Source organism: Zalophus californianus, chromosome 9, assembly GCF_009762305.2.
Source record: "Zalophus californianus isolate mZalCal1 chromosome 9, mZalCal1.pri.v2, whole genome shotgun sequence".
Classification (NCBI taxonomy): domain Eukaryota; kingdom Metazoa; phylum Chordata; class Mammalia; order Carnivora; family Otariidae; genus Zalophus; species Zalophus californianus.
Genome location: NC_045603.1, coordinates 18,036,660 through 18,056,081, shown reverse-complemented (window position 1 = coordinate 18,056,081; position 19,422 = coordinate 18,036,660). Strand labels below are relative to the sequence as shown.

At 40.7% G+C, this 19,422-nt stretch overlaps 1 protein-coding gene across 6 annotated transcripts in view; it reads right to left on the bottom strand.

Annotated features, from left to right (window-relative positions):
• Positions 1–19,422, bottom strand: part of GLT8D2 (glycosyltransferase 8 domain containing 2) — a 46,995-nt gene that overhangs the window by 8,543 nt on the left and 19,030 nt on the right. For 5 of the 6 annotated variants that reach the window (XM_027593805.2, XM_027593808.2, XM_027593809.2 and 2 more), the window contains 3 exons: positions 14,801–14,847; positions 12,611–12,703; positions 5,172–5,343 (listed from right to left, as the gene is read on the bottom strand). In XM_027593805.2, coding sequence (XP_027449606.1) covers positions 5,172–5,343; positions 12,611–12,703; positions 14,801–14,819 — 284 coding nt within the window. In that variant the 5' untranslated portion in view covers positions 14,820–14,847. Of the gene's footprint in view, positions 1–5,171; positions 5,344–11,641; positions 11,757–12,610; positions 12,704–14,800; positions 14,848–19,422 lie in introns of those variants that run through there. The other variant, XM_027593810.2, reaches the window with a different exon arrangement.

The window sequence follows — 19,422 nt, the reverse complement described above, 5'->3', positions numbered from 1 at the left end:
ATTTTTTTTTTTTTCCTCTATCTGGTCTGGCTTCAAATCTTTCCTCTTTTTTTCCTTTAATTCGCATAACTCTGCAAAGGAAATGAAGCAAAATAGTAATAACCAAATATCTCCCCAGATCTACATAATCTCCACAGGAAACTGGAAGAACAAAAATGTTCCTGCCATGGGCTAACGGATTTATCAAGTTATGAAGCAGGACATTCTGAATCTCCTACTCGAGGGAAGTCATTCTTACTCTGCTGTTTGGACTCCAAGGATGATTTGGAGTTAACCTTGTCTCTGAGTCTCTGTCTCTCACTGTTCCCCCACCTGTCCTTGCTTCCCACCTTCTCCTCCTTGCCCCCACCCTCTGCCCTCGTGTTCTCTCAGTCTCACACAATGTATGACTATCTTTTTTCCAATCCATAATACAATTCTTGGTAGAAATGATCTCAAAATACGATTGTCAATGACTAAAGCGTTTGTTGTTGCTCAAAAATCAACAAAAGAGTTGATCTTCTGAATAACATTGAGATCTGCAAAATTTGAACCATAAACGCCCATCATTTACACAACGTTATATGTCAATTATAGCTCAATAAATCCGGAGGGGGGTAGAAGTCACGTCAACAATGGCGAGAGACTCAAGCATGCACATCTACGTGGCCAAGAAATGTGGGGAAAACAGTGCTCAAACTCATTAGAAATAAAAGGATCTCAAGTTAAACCACTGTGAGATAGCCTTGGACACCCGGCTGAATGGCAAAGTTAAAAAGACTGACCATCCCACTTCGGGGTGGTGGTTGTTACATGGGTATGTTTACTTTGTGATGACTCACTAAGCTGTACACAGGATTTAGGCAATATTCTGTTTTTGTATTATGCTTCAATGAAAAGAGGGTTTTTTGTTTTTAATTATTTAAAACAGGGGGGTAGTGGACTACACCACCAAGAGCTGGGAGACAGTTCCTGCTCAGAGCCCTGGAGCTCATGCCTTTTGTTCAAGTACAAACCCTTGCTCAGAACATATTACACACGCTACCCTTTGGGGTTTGGTTATCTAGTTTTCATTCCCACGGATAATTACAGGGCTGTTAACAGCAGGCTAAGGGAATAATCTCCAACAATAAATGATAAGAAGAGTGAGAAATGAGACAGAAAATCTAGAATGTAAACATAAGCCCTCAAAACCCACAGGAGCCAAGGACCATTTAGATTAGGAGCAAGTGTCTTCCATATCTCAGTACCTCCTAATAGTGCTAAGACTTAAAAATCTAATTATAAAAGTCATACATAAATATATTCTCTGAGAGCCTGGCTAGCTCAGTTGGAAGAGCATACAACTCTTCTTCTTGGGGTCATGAGCTCAAGCCCCACATTGGGTATAGAGATTACTAAGATAAATAAAGAAAAATTCTTTCTTCCTTTTTTTTTTTTACAGATTTTATTTATTTATTTGAGGGAGAGAACAAGTGAGAGAGAGCACAAATGGGGTGAGGGGCAGAGGAAGAGGGAGAAGCAACCTCCCTGCTGAGCAAGGAGCCCAACACAGGGTGATCCCAGAGTCCTGGGATCATGACCTGAGCTGAAGGCAGACACTTAACTGACTGAGCCACCCAGGCGTCCCTATTCTCCTTCCGAATAATGGAAATAACGCTTGAAATACCTTGAACTTCCCTTCATCACTGCTCTCCCCAATCCCTCCATCCTCCCCAGAGGCGGCCACTGTTAACAGATGGAGATCTTTTGGGTCTTTTTCTTTACAGAAACACATATATGTACATATACACATTTACAGTTTGGGTTGTTTTTAAGATTTTTAAAAAAGATTTTATTTATTTATTTGACAGAGAGAGAGAGCACAAGCAGGGGGAGTGGCAGGCAGAGGGAGAGGGAAAGCAGGCTCCCCACTGAACAGACAGTCCCACGTGAGGCTCGATCCCAGGACCCTGGCATCATGACCTGAGCCAAAGGCAGGCGCTTAACCGACTGAGCCACCCAGGCACCCCTTTTTTTCTTAAGATTTTATTTTTAAGTAATCTCTACACCCAATGTGGGGCTCGAATTCACAACCCTGAGATCAAGACTGCATGCTCTACCAACCGAGCCAGCCAGGCACCCCTGTTTTTGTTTTTGTTTTTATCTTTAAAGCTATAAACAATGTTTTTGTCCCCCGTCCCCAAATTCATATGTTGAAACCTAATCCCCAGTGTGATGGCATTTGGAGGTGTGGCCTTCAGAAGGTGATTAGGTCCTGAGGGTGGAGCCCTCATGAATGGGATCAATGCCCTTCTAAAAGAGACCCCAGTGAAATCCCATACCCCTTCCACCATGGGAGGGCAACAAAAACGCAGCCCTCTATGAACCAGCAAGCAGGCCCTTACCAGACATGGAATCGGCTGGGGCCTAGATCTTGGGCTTCACAGCCTCCAGAACTGAGAGAAATACATTTCTGTTTTTATAAGCTACCCAGTCTGGGGCTTTCTGTTACAGCAGCCTGAATGGATAAGACGTTCATAAAATGGATTATACCATATGAGATGTACGGCAATGTGCATCTTCCACTTAACAAGATGCCTCGAAGATCTTGTCAGTATACCCACACGGCCTTCTTTCTCTTTTAATAGCTGGATCATATTCCATAGTTCATTTCAATATTCTTCTATCGATGGACATTTAAGCAGTTAGCATTTTTTTTTGCTATTTCATATAATGCTGAAATTAACACTGTTGTACCTATATTTTGGTAATATGTATTAGAATTGCTGTAACAGATTCCTAGTAGTGAAAATGGTATGGTGAGTCAAACTATATATGTTATATATGCATATAACATTTTTTTAAATTTAAAATTCCAATTAGTTAACATACAGTGTAATATTATCTGCAGGTGTACAACATAGTGATTCAACACTTCCATGCAGTACCGGTGCTCATCATGACAAGTGCACCTGTTTCACTCATCCCCCCACCCACCTCCCCCTGGGAACCAGAAGTTTGTTCTCGATAGTTGAGAGTCTGTTTCTTGGTTTGTCTCTCTCTCTTTTTTCCTTTGTTCATTTTTTTTGTTCCTTACATTCCACATGAGTGAGATCATATGGTGTTTGTCTTTCTCTGACTGATTTATTTCACTTAGCAAAATGCAATCAAACTCCATCCACATCATTGCAAATGGTAAGATGCCATTCTTTTATATGCCTGAATAATACTCCATTGTATATACACACCACCTCTTCTTTATCCATTCATCTATCCAAGGACACTTAGGCTGCTTCCTTGATTTGGCTATTGTAAATAAGGCTACTATAAATGTAGGAGTGCATGTATCACTTTGAGTTAGTGTTTTTGTATTTTGGTTGTAAATACCCACTAGTGCAATTCCTGGATTGTAGGGTAATTTTATTTCTAACTTTTTGAGGAACCTCCATACTGTCTTCCACAGTGGCTACAGCAGTTCTATGCATATCAAATTTTATTAGACATTGCCATATTGCTCTTTCAAAATGCCTTACCAGTTTACAAAGTGTACATTGTTTAAGTAAAGAATGAGCATGTCCATTTTCTTGCACTGGATATTGTTGTCCTCTTTAATTTTTTACCATCTCGGTGAGTGAAAAATTATGTCATTGTCATTTTAATTTGCATTTCCCTATGAGTAACACAGAATACCTTTTCATGTTTGTTGACCATTTGTATTTTTTCTTCTATGATTTGTTTGTTTGTATTCTATTTGTTTCTATTTCTATTTTTCTACTAGATGTTTGTATGCTTAAAAATTTTTTGTGAGAATCCTTTTTATACTTTGGATAGTAATCCTTCATCTATAATACATGTTGAAAATATTTTGCCTCATTTATTGCATGATTAATTTCACTTACAGTGTTTTTCATAATTTAAAAGTGTTTAGGGGCACCTGGGTGGCTCAGTCAGTTAGGTATCTGCCTTCAGCTCATGTCATGATCCCAGGGTCCTGGGATTGAGGCTCTCTTCTGGCTCCCTGCTCAGTGGGGAGTCTGTTTCTCCCTCTCCCTCTGCCCCTCCCCCAGTTCATGCTCTCTCTCAATAAATAAACAAATGCAATCTTTAAAATAAGTAAATGAATAAAGCCTTGTCTGTTAATCCCAAAACTTGGGTTCTCTAAAAATTAAATAAATAAATAAATAAATAAATAAATAAAGTTTTTAAATATTATGCAGTAAAATCTGTCCATTTTTTCCTTATGGTTTTTGTGCTCACAGTCATTTTCCATAGCAAAATTATATAATTATCCCACATTTTTATAATACTTTAAAATTTGATTTTCTATTTATCTCTTCTAAATCCATTCCCAACTTATTTTTTTAGTGTGTTGTGTGATAGGAAACAGATTGCTTTGCAGTTCAAAAATTATAATAATGGGGTGCCTGGGTAGCTCAGTCAGTCAGGCATCTGCCTTCGGCTCAGGTCATGATCCCAGGGTTCTGGGATCAAGCCCAGCGTCCATTTCCCTGCTCAGGGGGGAGCCTGCTTCTCCCTCTCCCTCTGCCCCTCCCCCCTGCTTGTGCTCTCTCTCTCTCACTCTATCTCAAATAAATAAATAAATTCTTTAAAAAATTATAATCAGGGCACCTGGGTGGCTCAGATGGTTAAGCGTCTGCCTTCGGCTCAGGTCATGATCCCAGGGTCCTGGGATCGAGTCCTGCATCGGGCTCCCTGCTCCTTGGGAGCCTGCTTCTCCCTCTGCTTCTCTCTCTCTCTCTCCCTCTGTCTCTCATGAATAAATAAATAAAATCTTTAAAAAAATAAATTAAATTAAATTAAATAAAAAATTATAATCAGTGATGATTCTGGGTCATATTAAAATGATACTATATTACTATCCTTCCAGGTTAAGAAAGCAGAGAAAAGAGAAACCATTTTAGAAAGAAAGACTTCCACAGAACCTGCTTAAGGACTGCAATTCTTTGGTTCATTAGACAATTCGCTTCAGCAGAACGATGCCTTGAACAACCAGATAAATGAGGCTTTGCTGCAACTTCCTTAGCGAGGCAACACATTCGTCAGGTCGCCAAGTAAACCTCAGGTCATCCTCTCATTAATTCAAATGACATGTATCAAACCCAAAACATAGGGAAATCCATTTAAGGAAAGATAAGAAAGATGAAAAAAAAAAAAGCAGAAAACTCCAAAGTCTATAGTGCACAAATTACCGGATTCGAGACAGAGTGTTCCGGAGTCCAACGACGTAGAACAGAATGTTGGCGTCAGTGTTGCTGTAGATGCTGTTGATGGCAGCCATGGTGGCACCCATTCTGCCCGCCGCAGCACAAATCACCACAGGAATCTCCTCCTCCATTTCCTCAGGAGGTTCAGAGTCCTCGTCTGGAAACATCAAAATCAGTGTCTTAGAACATGAAGGAATTTCATAGTAGGGCCAGGTGTCTTCCACACTCCTGGGGGAAGACAGCATAGGGTAGTAGAGACTGCCAACTATTCTCCAACACCCAGTCTCCTCTTCTCTTAGAAAAAGAACACTGGAATTTTAGCTGGCACATAGCCAACCACGATTCTCAGACTCCCTTGCAAGTCTGTGTGATCAAGTTCTGACCAATGGGAGGTTAGTGCAGGTATGTGGGCGACTACTGGGTTTGTCTTTGAAAGCAATGTGCTGGCCTCCCCTCTTCCTTTCCCCCTTCCCATTGTCTGGAATGGGGATATGATGACAGGACTCAGGGCAGCCATCTTGGGCCCCAAGATGGAAGCTACCTGTGGAGGACACCAAAACCCCAAGAGAGAAGGAAACTTGATCTGGATGACTGTAGAAAGGACACATCACACTTTGACCTTGAGAGAGAAAATAAACCTCTGTTTTGCTTCAGCACTATTATTTTGGAGCTCTCTTACAGAAGCCAATCAGATAGCCTAACACAGATACACAGTTGAAAAATATGTGAAGAACTGAAAGCCTCATTCGATTCGACAGTTCCTCAGCTCCTCAACTCTTTCCTAAACTGGGATATTTACCCTGCCTATGCTGCTATGAAACCTACTGCTTGTGATCTTCCTTCTCTTATCCACCCTCTAGTCAAGTGTCTGTAAATTTGACAGCAAGAGAAAGGAGGTAAATGAAAGAGCATGACTAATGTACAAGATGAGTAATTGATTGTTCTCTTGAGCTGTGGCTGTGATATAAAAAACTGGTGATATAACATCACATTTTGGCACCACAATATAGTTTTCCAGGATGAAGGATAGTAATTATCAGTATGTAGAGTACCCACAATCAGATGCCCTTCTGGTTTTTACTTAAAGCTTGCTCTCTCTTTACAGATACTTTTTGCAAAATACCACTCAGATGCAGGGTAGTTCTAGCTGATATTTAATCCAACAAATATATATTAAACTAACTACCAGGACCTGTGCTTTGTATAACTTAAGGAACATGGAAGCGTCTACCCCTTCTCCTCCTACGTCTCTTCACAGGCTGGCCACCACATTGGACATGTCCACCACGAGAATAAGTTTGTTTTCACAGTATCTTTAGTGACATGAGAGAATGCTCATAATACAATGTTAAGGAGGAAAAGAATACAAAATTCTCTCTAGCATTTGGTGCACAAAATCACCACACGAATCTCATCTAGCATATTATCCCAATGTGATATATACAGACATTTTCAAATGGATCTACATCTGTTTATGGAATTATGAGTGATTTCAATTTCCTTATTTGCATCTCTTGTGTTTTCCAAATTCTCTAAAGTAACTATGGTTATTTTTATAAACAAAAAAGAAAATATTTCTCTTTTTTTAAAGATTTTATTTATTTGACAGAGAGAGACACAGGGAGAGAGGGAACACAAGCAGGGGGAGTGGGAGAGGGAGAAGTAGGCTTCCTGCTGAGCAGAGAGTCCAATGCGGGGCTCGATCCCAGGACCCTGGGATCATGACCTGAGTGGAAGGCAGATGCTTAACGACTGAGCCACCCAGGTGCCCCAAAAGAAAATATTTCCTAAGGGATTATTCCTTTTGGACTAAACTGTCATCTTGGGGAGGTTTCCTAATCATGTGGCATGTTACTTTCAGGCAGTGAAGTGAACTGCCCCAAATGCAAATCTGACTATGTTTCTTCACTGCTTCCCATCCTTCAGGGGTTCCCATAAGGTAAAGCTACCTTCCTTTGCCTGGCACACAGGGTGCCTCACGATCCAGCCCCTGCTCACTTCCCTAGCTTTGACTCCTTCCATTCCAGCAATACCAAACTACTTGTGGTCCCCTGAACACTGTACCAGGCAGGTTGTCCCTTTCCTCAGTGCCCTTGCACACACCGTTCCTGATGCCTGGAACGTTCCTTCCACCTTTTCCTGCATGGCTAACTCTGACACCATCAGTCTAGATCAGACCCTCAGGGAAGCCTTAACAGCTCCTTACACAAATTAGCTCACCCCCTATCTGTGCTCACTTTGGTCTTGTTTGTGGCTGGATTTAGCAGCTGCATTGCAATTTTTTGGGTTGCATGTCTTTCCTTTCTCTCTCATTACATTGGGAGCTCCATGAGGGCCGGGACAGTAACTTGTTCATCTCTGTCTGCTCACTTGCAGCTAGCATAGTGCCTGGAACATGGTAGATTCCCAATCCACTTTGGAGGGAGGGATGGATGAATGGATGGGTGAATTTATTAAATACCTCTCTTTGAGCACTTACTCCACTGCACACAAAGCATCTATTCATGTGTCTGTCTCCCCCGCTAGACTATGAGCTCATTATATTATCCCCACGGAGTCTGGCACCTAGGAAGCACTTAATAAAAGTTTGCTGGATTTAACTGAATTGATGTGTAGATCTTACAGAACAGGGCTTTGGAGGAATGATTCCTGGACTACTTGTAGGCGCAAAGAAAGAGAGAGAAGGGCTGGAAAGCTGGGGCAGAGCCAGCCTGTCAGGCAACAGGCAGAATAAGGGAGGAGGAAGGTATCCCCAGGAAATAGGGCCACCCCAAGGGGTCAAACACCAAGTTTATAGCTCATCTGCCACACTTCTTAGGAGTCTCTGCCAGTCAGAGGAGCTGGAAGCTAACCCAAGCCAAAAACACTGCTCTCTGCCAAGAAGTCTTCCCTGGACAGAATATGGATGAAGGCACACTGGAGAAAGTGGCGGGGTGGGGGGAACGATTTACCAACTATAAATTCTTCACGAATGTTTCATCCTTGCAGCTTCTTGGGGGAATCATCCACTGTTTTTGAATCTGTTGTGCCAATTGGTGCCTAAGCCAATTCATCAAAAGATTTAGCTGCTTGGTGCCCTAAAATCTCTAAGAAAACACCATACTGATGGTAGTATGGACTAGAAATGTATTCCATTGCACTAGTCCATTCCCACAAGCAGCACTTATCAGACCACGCCCATTCCTAGAAAAAGTGAAATGTATGCTCTCCCAACGCCAAGTCTCTGAATCCCATTTAAATTAGGATCTTTTTAGCCAATCATGTAAACTTGCCTCACTTCAAATGGGCCAGGGAGTTAATCACCAGCTAAATTATCAGGAGATTACATCAAATGTTATTATCAGGAGAATACACAAAATGGCACTGTGCTTTTCTTCAGCATGTGACTTTACAGGGCTTCTGGACATCACCTTATACCACTAGTTCTTTGAGTTACTGTCTTAAAAAATACAAAAGTTAATATGGAATAGGTGGAGCACAGAGGAGTTTCACTGTTTCTATTTTCTAGAATGGTAGATAAATGTCATTATACATTTCTCACAGCCCATGTACAACACCAGGAGTGAACCCGAAAGGTGTAAACTGTGGACACTGGGTAAGAATGACGTGCCCATGGAAGTTCATCACTTGTCACTAATGTACCATAGGGCAGGGGATGGTTTTTGTTTGTTTTTTTTTTTAAGATTTTAATTATTTATTTAACAGAGAGAGACACAGCGAGAGCAGGAACACAAGCGGGGGAGTGGGAGAGGGAGAAGCAGGCTCCCCGCTGAGCAGGGAGCCCGATGTGGGGCTCGATCCCACGACCCTGAGATCATGACCTGAGCCGAAGGCAGACGCTTAACGACTGAGGCACCCAAGGCACCCCAAAAATAAAGTCTATTAAAAATATTAATATGTCAAATAAATAAATAAAATCTTTAAATATATATATATTAATATGCACTTCTTGGAAAGAATCCCAGGGGCACCTGGGTGGCTCAGTCAGTTTAAACGTCTGCCTTCAGCTCAGGTCTTGATCCTGGAGTCCCAGGATCGAGCCCCGCATGGGGCTCCCTCCTTCTCCCTCTGCCCCTCACCCCGCTCCTGTTCTCTCTCTCTCTCTCTCATATAAGTAAATAAAAAATCTTAAAAAAAAAAAAAATCCCAGCCCCAAATTCCAATAAACCCTGATGATTTTCTTCAGACCTCTCCACTCCAATTCCAAAGGCAGATCTCTGTTACGGGTGTAATGTGTGCCTCTCAAATCCTTCTTCATGTTATTCCAAAAGGAAATATACCACTTACATGTATTATTTTAAAACCAAAATGAAATCATACTTTTCATGGTTTTCTGCAACTTGGCATTTTCCACTTAACATAGCACAGCCATCTTTCCATGTCAACACTATATTCTTTTGAATAGTAGTTCATAACACTGATTCTTTTTTTATTTAACACTGCATGGGATAAAAATATGACACTGGATCCATTCATGTGCTCCAAACACTTTGTTTATTGGTATATGGCTAATTAATGAGCCAGGATGTGCATTTCCTAACAGTTGTTTTAACAGCTGTTATAAAAGCTATTCATTTCTCTCTGTGGAGAAAGGAGTTTGCTGTGGGATTCAACTGGCCAAATGTGTTGGTTTATGGGCAGGGAGTGAATGAAGGGTGAGGAGGAAAGAACTTGAAGTTCAGACAACTTTTGACCTTGTATGGCTTCCTTCCTCTATTGAGGCATAATTTATTGTTATGGACTGAATTGTGTAAATTCATATATTGAAGCCCTAACTCCTACTACCTCAGAATGTGACTGCATTCGAAGACAGAGCCTTTAAAGGACAATTAAGTGAAAAATGCGGCTTAGCTTGAGGCTTAATCCAGTATGACTGGTGTCCTTATAAGAAGAGGCAGGGACATCAGAGATGTAAACACTCAGAAAAGGTCATCTGAGGACATGGGGAGAACTGTGAGCCTAGAAGAGAAGTCTTGGGAGAAACGAATGCTGGGAGCACCTGGATCTTAGACTTCCAGCCTTAAGAGCTGTGAGAAAATAAATTTCTTTTGTTTAGGCCACCTAGTCTGTGGTATTTTGTTAAGGCAACCTAGGCTAATACAGATTTCTTAAAATTTGGAAATTTTGGAATTTTCTTAAAATTTGCTACTGTAGGTATACAGTTCCATGATTTTTAGTAAATTGATAGAGTTGCACAACCACAATCACCATTTTAGAACAATCTCACCTCCGTGAAAAGTTCCCTTCACTGGGTTGCCGTCAATCCACTCCCACTCCCAGGTCCAGGAAACCAGAGCTCTCTTTTATGTCTCTGTAGATTTACCTTTTCTAGAGATTTCTATACACAGAACTGTATAATATGTGGGCTTTCAGGTCTGGCTTCTTTCATGTAGCATAATCTCTGGGAGGTTTATCCACAGGGGAGCACACATTACTGTGTTCCTTTTTACTGTTGAAAAGGACTCCACTGTGTCAATATACTACATTTTATTTACTCATTAGTTGATTCACATGCGGATTGTTTCCAGTTCATGGCTACAAAGAATAATGTCCTAGAAACATTTGTATACAGGTCTTTATGTGAAGTCATTCTCTTTCCAGATGCTCCTCATGTTCATTTAGACCAGATTACACGTTTTTAACTTTTTTTGGGGGGGGGAGAGAGAGCACGAGAGAGTATGAGCAGGAGAAAGGGACAGAGGAAGAGGGAGAAGCAAACTCCCCACTGAGCAGGAAGCCCTATGTGGGGCTCGATCCTAGGACCCTGGGATCATGACCTGAGCCAAAGTCAGATGCTTACCTGACTGAGCCATCCAGGTACCCCTTAACTGTTTTTTTTAAATGAATTTTTTATATTAAGGTAAGTCAGCTTTGTGAGAACAGGGACATTGTTTTTTTTTTTCATTGTTGTATGTCCAGTGCCTAAGCTGGCTTAAGAAAAATAGTGTGAGAGGGTGCCTGGGTGGCTCAGTTGGTTAAGCGACTGCCTTCGGCTCAGGTGATGATCCTGGAGTCCTGGGATCGAGTCCCGCATCGGGCTCCCTGCTCAGCGGGGAGTCTGCTTCTCCTGCTGACCCTCTTCCCTCTTGTGCTCTCTATCTCTCATTCTCTCTCTCTCAAATAAATAAATAAAATCTTTAAAAAAAAAAAGAAAAGAAAAATAGTGTGAGGTGAATGTATATAATGCACCAAAATATTAACTGTATTTGTCTTTGGCTGATACGACAACAGGTAATATTTTTTCTCTTCTGCATTTTCCATAAATGTATTTGTTTGATTAATATAAAAATTAAATTATCTAAAAATAGGAGCATCTGGCTGGCTCAGTTGGAGGAGTGTGAGACTTTTGATCTCAGGGTTGTGAGTTTGGGCCCCACAGTAGGTGTAAAGATTACTTAAAAATAAAATCTTTATAAATAACATAATATAACATAATATAACATAACATAATATACTTGCTATCAGTGTTTCTTAATTTTTGTGTGGGTTGATTTTGTGTGTTCGGAGGTTGTAAAGGTGCCATTTCAAGCAATTCACCCCTCGGGAGGGAAATTGGGCTCCTCGGCACAGCTGGAAGAGAATATAGGGTCAATACAGGAGCTTTTTTAAGTTGAGAATTCTGAGGCTATTTGTGTACTGATGGGAATGAACCAGCAGGGAGAAGAGAGAGAAGGCAATTTTCATAACCAAGATTTTGAGAGACTCAAAGGACAGATGTAAAGCAAGCCACCCAAAGTGTTGTCCAAAAACCAAGTGTCACTGGGAGCTTATTAGAAGTGCAAATTCTCAGGCCTCACCCCATATCTACTAGCTCAAAATTTCTCAGGGTGGGTCCAAGTATTGTGTTTTAACCAACTGTAATCGTGATTCTTATATGTGCTAAAGTTTGAGTAGCACTGATCATTCTAGAACATTACTGAGAAGTTGGCCTTGGGTGGATATTCTACGAGCAGGTCCTTGGGATCTGACCAAATTGTGGCTTGTCTCTGAACCCAGCTACTGAAAGGAATCAAAGGAATGCATTTAAACCGCAGTCCCAGGTACCCTATCTTGATGGATTATACATGCTTACTTATCTGCTTTTTTTTAAAATTCTTTTTATTGTGGTAAAAAACACATAAAATTTCTCATCTTTACCATTTCTAAGTACACAGTTCAGTGTATTAAATACATTCACACTGTGGTACTACTCTCGCCACCATCCATCCCCATAACTCTTACAAAACGGGAGTTTTATAAACTCATTTTATAAAACTACAACTTATACCCATTAAGCAAGAACTCCCTATCCCCTTCCCCCCCCCAGCCCCTGGCAACCACCATTATACTTTCTGTCTGGATGATTTTGACTATCTAAGTACCTCATATAAGAAGAATCACATAGTATTTGTCTTTTTGGGATTGGCTTATTTCAGTTAGCATACCTGTTTCATTCCTGAGCACAGTTCCCTTATGAACTTTCTTATACAGGATCCCACAGAGGGTCACAATCAGAAGGAACAGCAACACCTGATTAACTGAAATAAAAACAGAAACACATTCAAGTGTAACCTATCAAGCTGAAATTTGGGGAAAGTTTAGAATAGTCTTAGGAGCAGATGCCTTCCCTGACATACATAGCAGTGGTGGTCTGGGACCTTTAAGCAGATGGCATGTGCATAAAGGGTTAAGCCAGGATGCTGTTGATGCTCAAGGATACGGAGATGGAGTTTAAGGAGGACCCTGGCAGTCTGATGGCAGAGGCTACAACCTTAGTGCATGTATGATGCTCCCTCTGGAGCCACTTTCTGTGCATGAATACTTTGTTTGAATGAATAGCCAACATTTATATGATGCTTATGATGAGCCAGTACTTCTTATGAGTACAGGTTCTCAGCTATTATAACACAGCTTCTCGGTTAATTCAACCACTGGTCAAGGATGACGTACTGAAAATTCTTGCCCTGAGTGAGAAGCCAGAAGACCTAAATACCTCTTCTAGTTCCCAGCATCCAGGACCATCTGTTCCAGAACAATGACGCTCGCCCTTGGGATCTACTGAGAAGCACAAGTAATATAGGACAGTGTTGTCCTAATATTGAGCACATGCCATGTGATTGTACATGAGGTGGTTTAGGAGGTTCATGATCATGGCATTAAGTAACATTAAATCACAGCGTGAGAAATCAGTTTAATTTCAGGTGCAGGCCGACAACAAAAGCAACCCAGGATTGAATAACATTGTTCTAATCGTATATATTTGTATAATCAACTTCTTTTTATGATACGAGATAGCTTATTCTACTTACAGTAAGGATATACACTTTCTATTATAAAGTACACATACTTTTTTAAATGAGTCAACTTAAAGAAAATTGTTAAGTCATGCATAGGACAGAAGAAACACAGATGATGAAAAATTGAGAAGGTGTGCATTGCTCTACATGGAGCACAAGTACCTGAAGTCTGGAAAATGTTGGTAGGAGAGGAAGGGGCTAGGATTTCAAGTGTGATTCAAATCTTGTTTCTATCACCTCTTAGCTGTGTGGCTTTGGACAGGTCACTGAATCTCTCTGAGCCTCAGTTTGCTCATCTGCTCCATGAGGAGTGTAATTGTAATATTAGTCATTGTCTCACAGGGGGGTTTTGAGAGTTAATGAAGGCAACGTAGGCCCAGTAAACACGTTACAATTGTTATATGTTATCATTTCCTACTTTTGTGCATCAAGGTATTTACATTTATTGGCCTCATACTGAGCTATTTTCTGGCTCCTAGGCCTTTGTCTTCACATTTGTAAAAGGAAGGAGTCATTCTCTACAGATGTCTTCCAAAGCTACATTCTGAGGCTCAAGGATTCTCCTGTGCTAACATCCAGCTCCCCTCTGCCTTTCTGGATTGTCAGATGCAGCCAGAGACAACCGGATACTAGACTCAATTTAATACCAAACTATAGAGAAATAGAAAATAAGGAACAAAGTCCTGTAGTTTATCAATACGTCTGATTAACATTTACCTGCCACAGCCAGTGTGGGGAAGCAACTCAATGTCTACTACCACCTTTATTTTATTTTTTTTAGTATAAGTATGTCTTATGCAATATTTGGGATATACTTATGCTAAAATATCATTCATAGATAATCTAAAATTCATATCTAACTGGATATCTTGTCTTTTCATCTGCTACATCAGGCAATTCTACCCTGAGGCTAACAGCAACACAATTAGATAACTATGTTTCTCTCCCAGGTTCACAAACTGCTATATCTGAAATCAAGGGCAAATCCAGGTTTTGATGGGATCTGAAGATAATATAATTTAAGAATAGGAACATGAAATTACAACTGCTGAATTAAATAGGAACATGAATATTTATTTAAAATGAGAAAATGAGTTATATTTATAAATTTTATAGAAATGTATGACCCCTCTCAGGATAAATCTATGTCTGGACAAAATACTTAACAACTTTCCACAGGCATCATCCTGAAATGATAATGCCAAGTATTGCATGTGGGAAAACGATCCATGAAAATCAAAGAGGATTTTTTTAAAAAAAATCCAAGATCTAGCATCAAAACAGTCTTTTAGAATATCTGTTTTTAATAATCATGATTGTCAAAAGCTGTAATCTTACTTTTTCGTAACAAAGCCATGTGTGTTCAAGCAGACAAAAACTGCGACCTGTGGATTGAAGAAAAAAAATTTATTTAAAACAGAATCAGCCCAAAAGTCATCACACAATGATTAATGACCATGTCTTTGATAGTCTGATATGTGGCAAACTGTGGACTCATTCTTTACTGTTCTGATACTAGAACTTTGGAAACAAGCATCTCTTGGATGTATAGCTCCCCTCTTCCAATTAATTTCTCTGGCTGTCCAAACAGTACAAAGGCCCCCCAAGGGGTAATCTTTTGTCTTCAAGGGGTTTTGTTTTGTTTTGGTTTTTTATCTTCTCCAAAAAGAGCCCTGTCAGCTCTCTGGGTTAGCAAATCAGACAGTGCTAACTGAAAAAACGTCACACAAGAAGGTCTCCTTGATCTAAAATATCAACCCCATGCATGTTTCTGCTATTATAACTGCATTCCTTTGACAAGGAAATTTTTACATCCTCAGGGACCCCTTTGGGAACCAAACTATACCTTACACTAAATCCAATCATTCATTCCATGAGTATTTATTGAGATTCTACTGAAAGACAAGCACAGTGCTATGTAGTAGGGATGCACCAATGAACAAATCTGTCCCAGTCCCTATCATCATGGGGCTTTTAAACCTGGGGAAAACAGATATTAAAAAGTAACAAATAAAATAATTAGATTATGGTAAGAGATATGAAGGAAACAGAGGTCCTGGGATAAAGATCAACAGAGTTGGGGAGCGTTTCAGGAAGAGAAATCAGGAAAAGCCTCATTGATGAGATGGCATTTGATCAGAAGGAAGAGCAAGAGCCAGTGGGAGAATGCAGAAGGAAACAGCAAAGTGCAAAGGAAAGGAAACAGCAGGTGCAAAGGCCCTGTGGCTAAAAAGAGCTCTGAGTATTCTAAGCACAGCAAGAAGTTCAATGTGGCTGGAATGGAGTGGACTAAAGAGGAGACTGGCTAGATGACACTGGAGACAAACTGTGTTGTCTGTAAAGGAGTTTAGATTTTATTTCAAATGCATGCAACTCCTTCCATCCATGTCTGCCTTCATTAAAGTCCCCAAAGCAATGTTTTCAAACATTCCCACAGAATGGTAAAGGAGAGTGAACACTCAAACTCACCCATAATGAGCTCTAAAATACAAGTTTCTTGCATTACCTTCAGATTCCTGTAAACTGTACAAGAATGAGGAAAAATAATGACTCCTTTCATTGCTAGCCGAGGTCCCCTCAGAGAAAACTCTCTGTTATCATGAAGTCAAAATCTTCCATGCTTGGACGCGGCGGGCAGGGATGAGAGCACGAACATGTTAAATGGGTCCAAGTAAATGATGAATTGGAATCCTGGGGTTGGCTGCAGCTCAAGAACATTATGTGAGGAGGAGAGAAATCCCATTGCAGGGGCTGCTACTTGCTCATGAGAATGTCTTTCCTTGTGACAGGTGGCCCCCAGGGACTTTTCAAGAACTCTTGGGAGACCCAATGTTCAGTCCACAGTCTTCTGCCATGTTCTGCACCTTCTAATCCCCACCCTACTGCTTTCCCGCCTTGGATCTAAAGACATGTATCAAGGGGTTTGGGGGAAATCAAGGAAAGGGGGTCCTTGTTGGACATGGAGAATGGGGGAGAGATGCAGCTAAGACAAAGCTCTGTGGGTACTTTGAATGTAAGGGAATGTAAGCCATGAGGAAGTCACAGGAATTGTGAAGGGGATATTGGTTGGGGGAAAGGTGAGTCCATTTTACTTGAATCTCCAAATCTATGGCTGCTGGCAGAAATCTTAACCTTTTTTGAGATGTAAATCTCAAAAGTCTGCTGAAACCCATAAACCTCTTTCTAGAATAATATTTTTTATTTTTTTAATTTTTTTAAAAAAGATTTTATTTATTTGAGAGAGAGAGACAGCGAGAGAGAAACACAAGCAGGGGGAGTGGGAGAGGGAGAAGCTGGCTTCCCGCACAGCAGGGAGCCCAATCCGGGCTCCATCCCAGGACCCTGGGATCATGACCTAAGCCGAAGGCAGACCCTTAATGACTGAGCCACCCAGGCGCCCCTAGAATAATATTTTTTAAAGCTTAAAAAACATATTGTATCACAAAGAAAACCAATTACAGAATTTTAAAGAAAAGGAAGCCATCAGCACATTGGAGGAAAAAAACCCAAATTTGTGACATAATATATATTTTTATTAAGTAGCAACTATTAGCAAGTGTGATAGTTACTGTCAGTTGAGGTAGTGGTGAGCTTTAAAAAACTGTGAGATCCCTGAACAACTGTAATGTAATATGAAAATATCTGATTTCTACAGGGGATGGTGGCACAGGTACACAGTAACTTCTGTGATTTGTCGCCTACATTCACAATGAAAGGAAGCGCCCAGTTCCAGTTAGAAGCTAGTGAAAGTGAAGATTTTTTTAGGTGCGCCTAAGTGGCTCAGTCGGTTAAGTGACTGGCTCTTGATTTCAGCTCAGGTCATGATCTCAGAGTCATGGGCTTCCTGCTCAGCTGGGAGTCTGCTTGAGATTCTCTCTCCCTCTGCGTCCCCCAGCCTCCACCCCCACCCCCACCTTGCACATGCAGGTGCGCTCTCTCTCCCTCCCTCTTTAAAAAGAAAAAAAAAAGTTTTTTTTTCACATCTAAGTACATGAAATCCTGTGAAATGTATCCATGAACACTTCGTCAGTCTGTGCACCCCAAGTTAAAGGTTAAACCCCCTGGGCTAGGTAGACTCAACTGCCATCTCGGTCAAGACGATGTTTTCACTGTTTTAACATCTAGAAAAACTGCTGCTCTGTGAAGATTTGTCAGATTTTTCCTGAGGGTTTTCATAGGCCCCAGTTCATGACCTGACACTCCAGGTGACAGGCAGGGTGAGACCCCAGGCCCAGGCAAACACCAGAGAGGGACAGGCTGACTTTCGGGGGGACAGCCAGAGAGAGGAGTGTAAATGGAAAAGGAAACCCTCCAAAGAAGGCTGGAGGGATGCCAGAGACAGATTTGGGATAAGATTTCCTCTTTTGGACTGCTGTACCTGTTAAAGGTCGTGAAAATGCCCACCTGTGCAGCTTCGTGTAGACCAATGTTGAAAAGTCCTCTGCCTCTCTATTGAAGATTACAGAAGATAAAGAAGGGGCCAGGACACAAAACAGAGGGAGACTTACACACACACACACACACACACACACACACACACACACACACACACACACACACACACACACACAGATGCTACCAAGCCAGCTTCTTACACAGACTCCTTGGCTTTGCATGAGACAAATTCAGGGCAAATTTTAAGAGGCCTATCAACCAGATATATTCCAGGGACAACATCTTTTAACAGGAGAGGCCAACCACTTCTTCAGAGAATAAAGAACTGGCCTATAAGAACTATTTTTCTGCCAAGACATTTGATACATGTTGACAAGGTGATTTCTTTGTGGTCTTCTGGATTTCCGCAAATTTCATATTGCCAACTTCCATAATTAGAAAGATTGCTTCACCCAGAGAAACACAAATTGTGTTTCAGTATACCTGGTGTGTGTGTGTGTGTGTGTGTGTGTGTGTGTTTTTAAATAGGCTTCCTTTCTGTGACACAAGTAATTTATTAAAGGCATATTATCAGTTCAAAATTTGATTTCTCAAATTTTCAATATTTACACATAGCAGAATTCACTTTTTTGGTTATATCATTCTATATATTTTAACATATGCATAAATTCTTATACTAAGAATTTATTGTATCTTGTACTAATTGTATGAAGAATTTATTGTATCTTATACTAATTTTTGTACAACAAATGGAATAGAGAACAATCCAACAGCTCCAAAGAATTCTCTTGAGCTACCCTTTTGCAGGCAGAACCTGCCCAACCCCTAGCCTCTCGAAAACACCAATCTGTTGTTTTGCCATTTCCAGAATGCCATATAAATGGGATCATGCAATACACAATCTTTAGAGACTCTCTTCTTTCACTTAGCATGATGTATTTGGGATTCATACTTGCTGTTGAGTGTGTCAATAGTTTTTCCCCTTATCCTTATTGAGTAGTATTCTGTTGTATGGATGTACCACAGTTTACCCATTCACCTGTTGGACATCTGAGTTATTTCGTGTGTTTTGTGATTATGAATAAACCTTCTGTAAACACTTATTTACAGGTTTCTGTGTGATTTTAAGTTTTCAGTTCTCTATGGTAAATACTTAGAAATCAGATGGTGGGGTCATTTGGTAGATGTGTATTTAACTTCATAAGAAACAGCTTATCTAAATAAATAAAATCTTTAAAAGAAAGGGGGGGACGCCTGGGTGGCTCAGTCAGCTAAGCATCTGTCTTCAACTCTGGTCATGATCCTGGGGTCCTGCATTGGGCTCCCTGCTCAGCTGGGAGTCTGCTTCTCCCTCCCCCTGCTGTTGTGCTCTCACTTGCTCTCTCTCTCTCTTCCTCTCAAATAAATAAAATATTTTTTAAAAAAGGAAACAAAGAGTGTGGCCATTTTAAAAAAAGTAAAATAAATAACAATTTGTCTTGAAAACCCAAAGTTTATTTTAAAATTAAGTTGATCCCTCTTCATTATGGTCCTTCAAAGGAACTTCTGAACTTGACATTTGACTG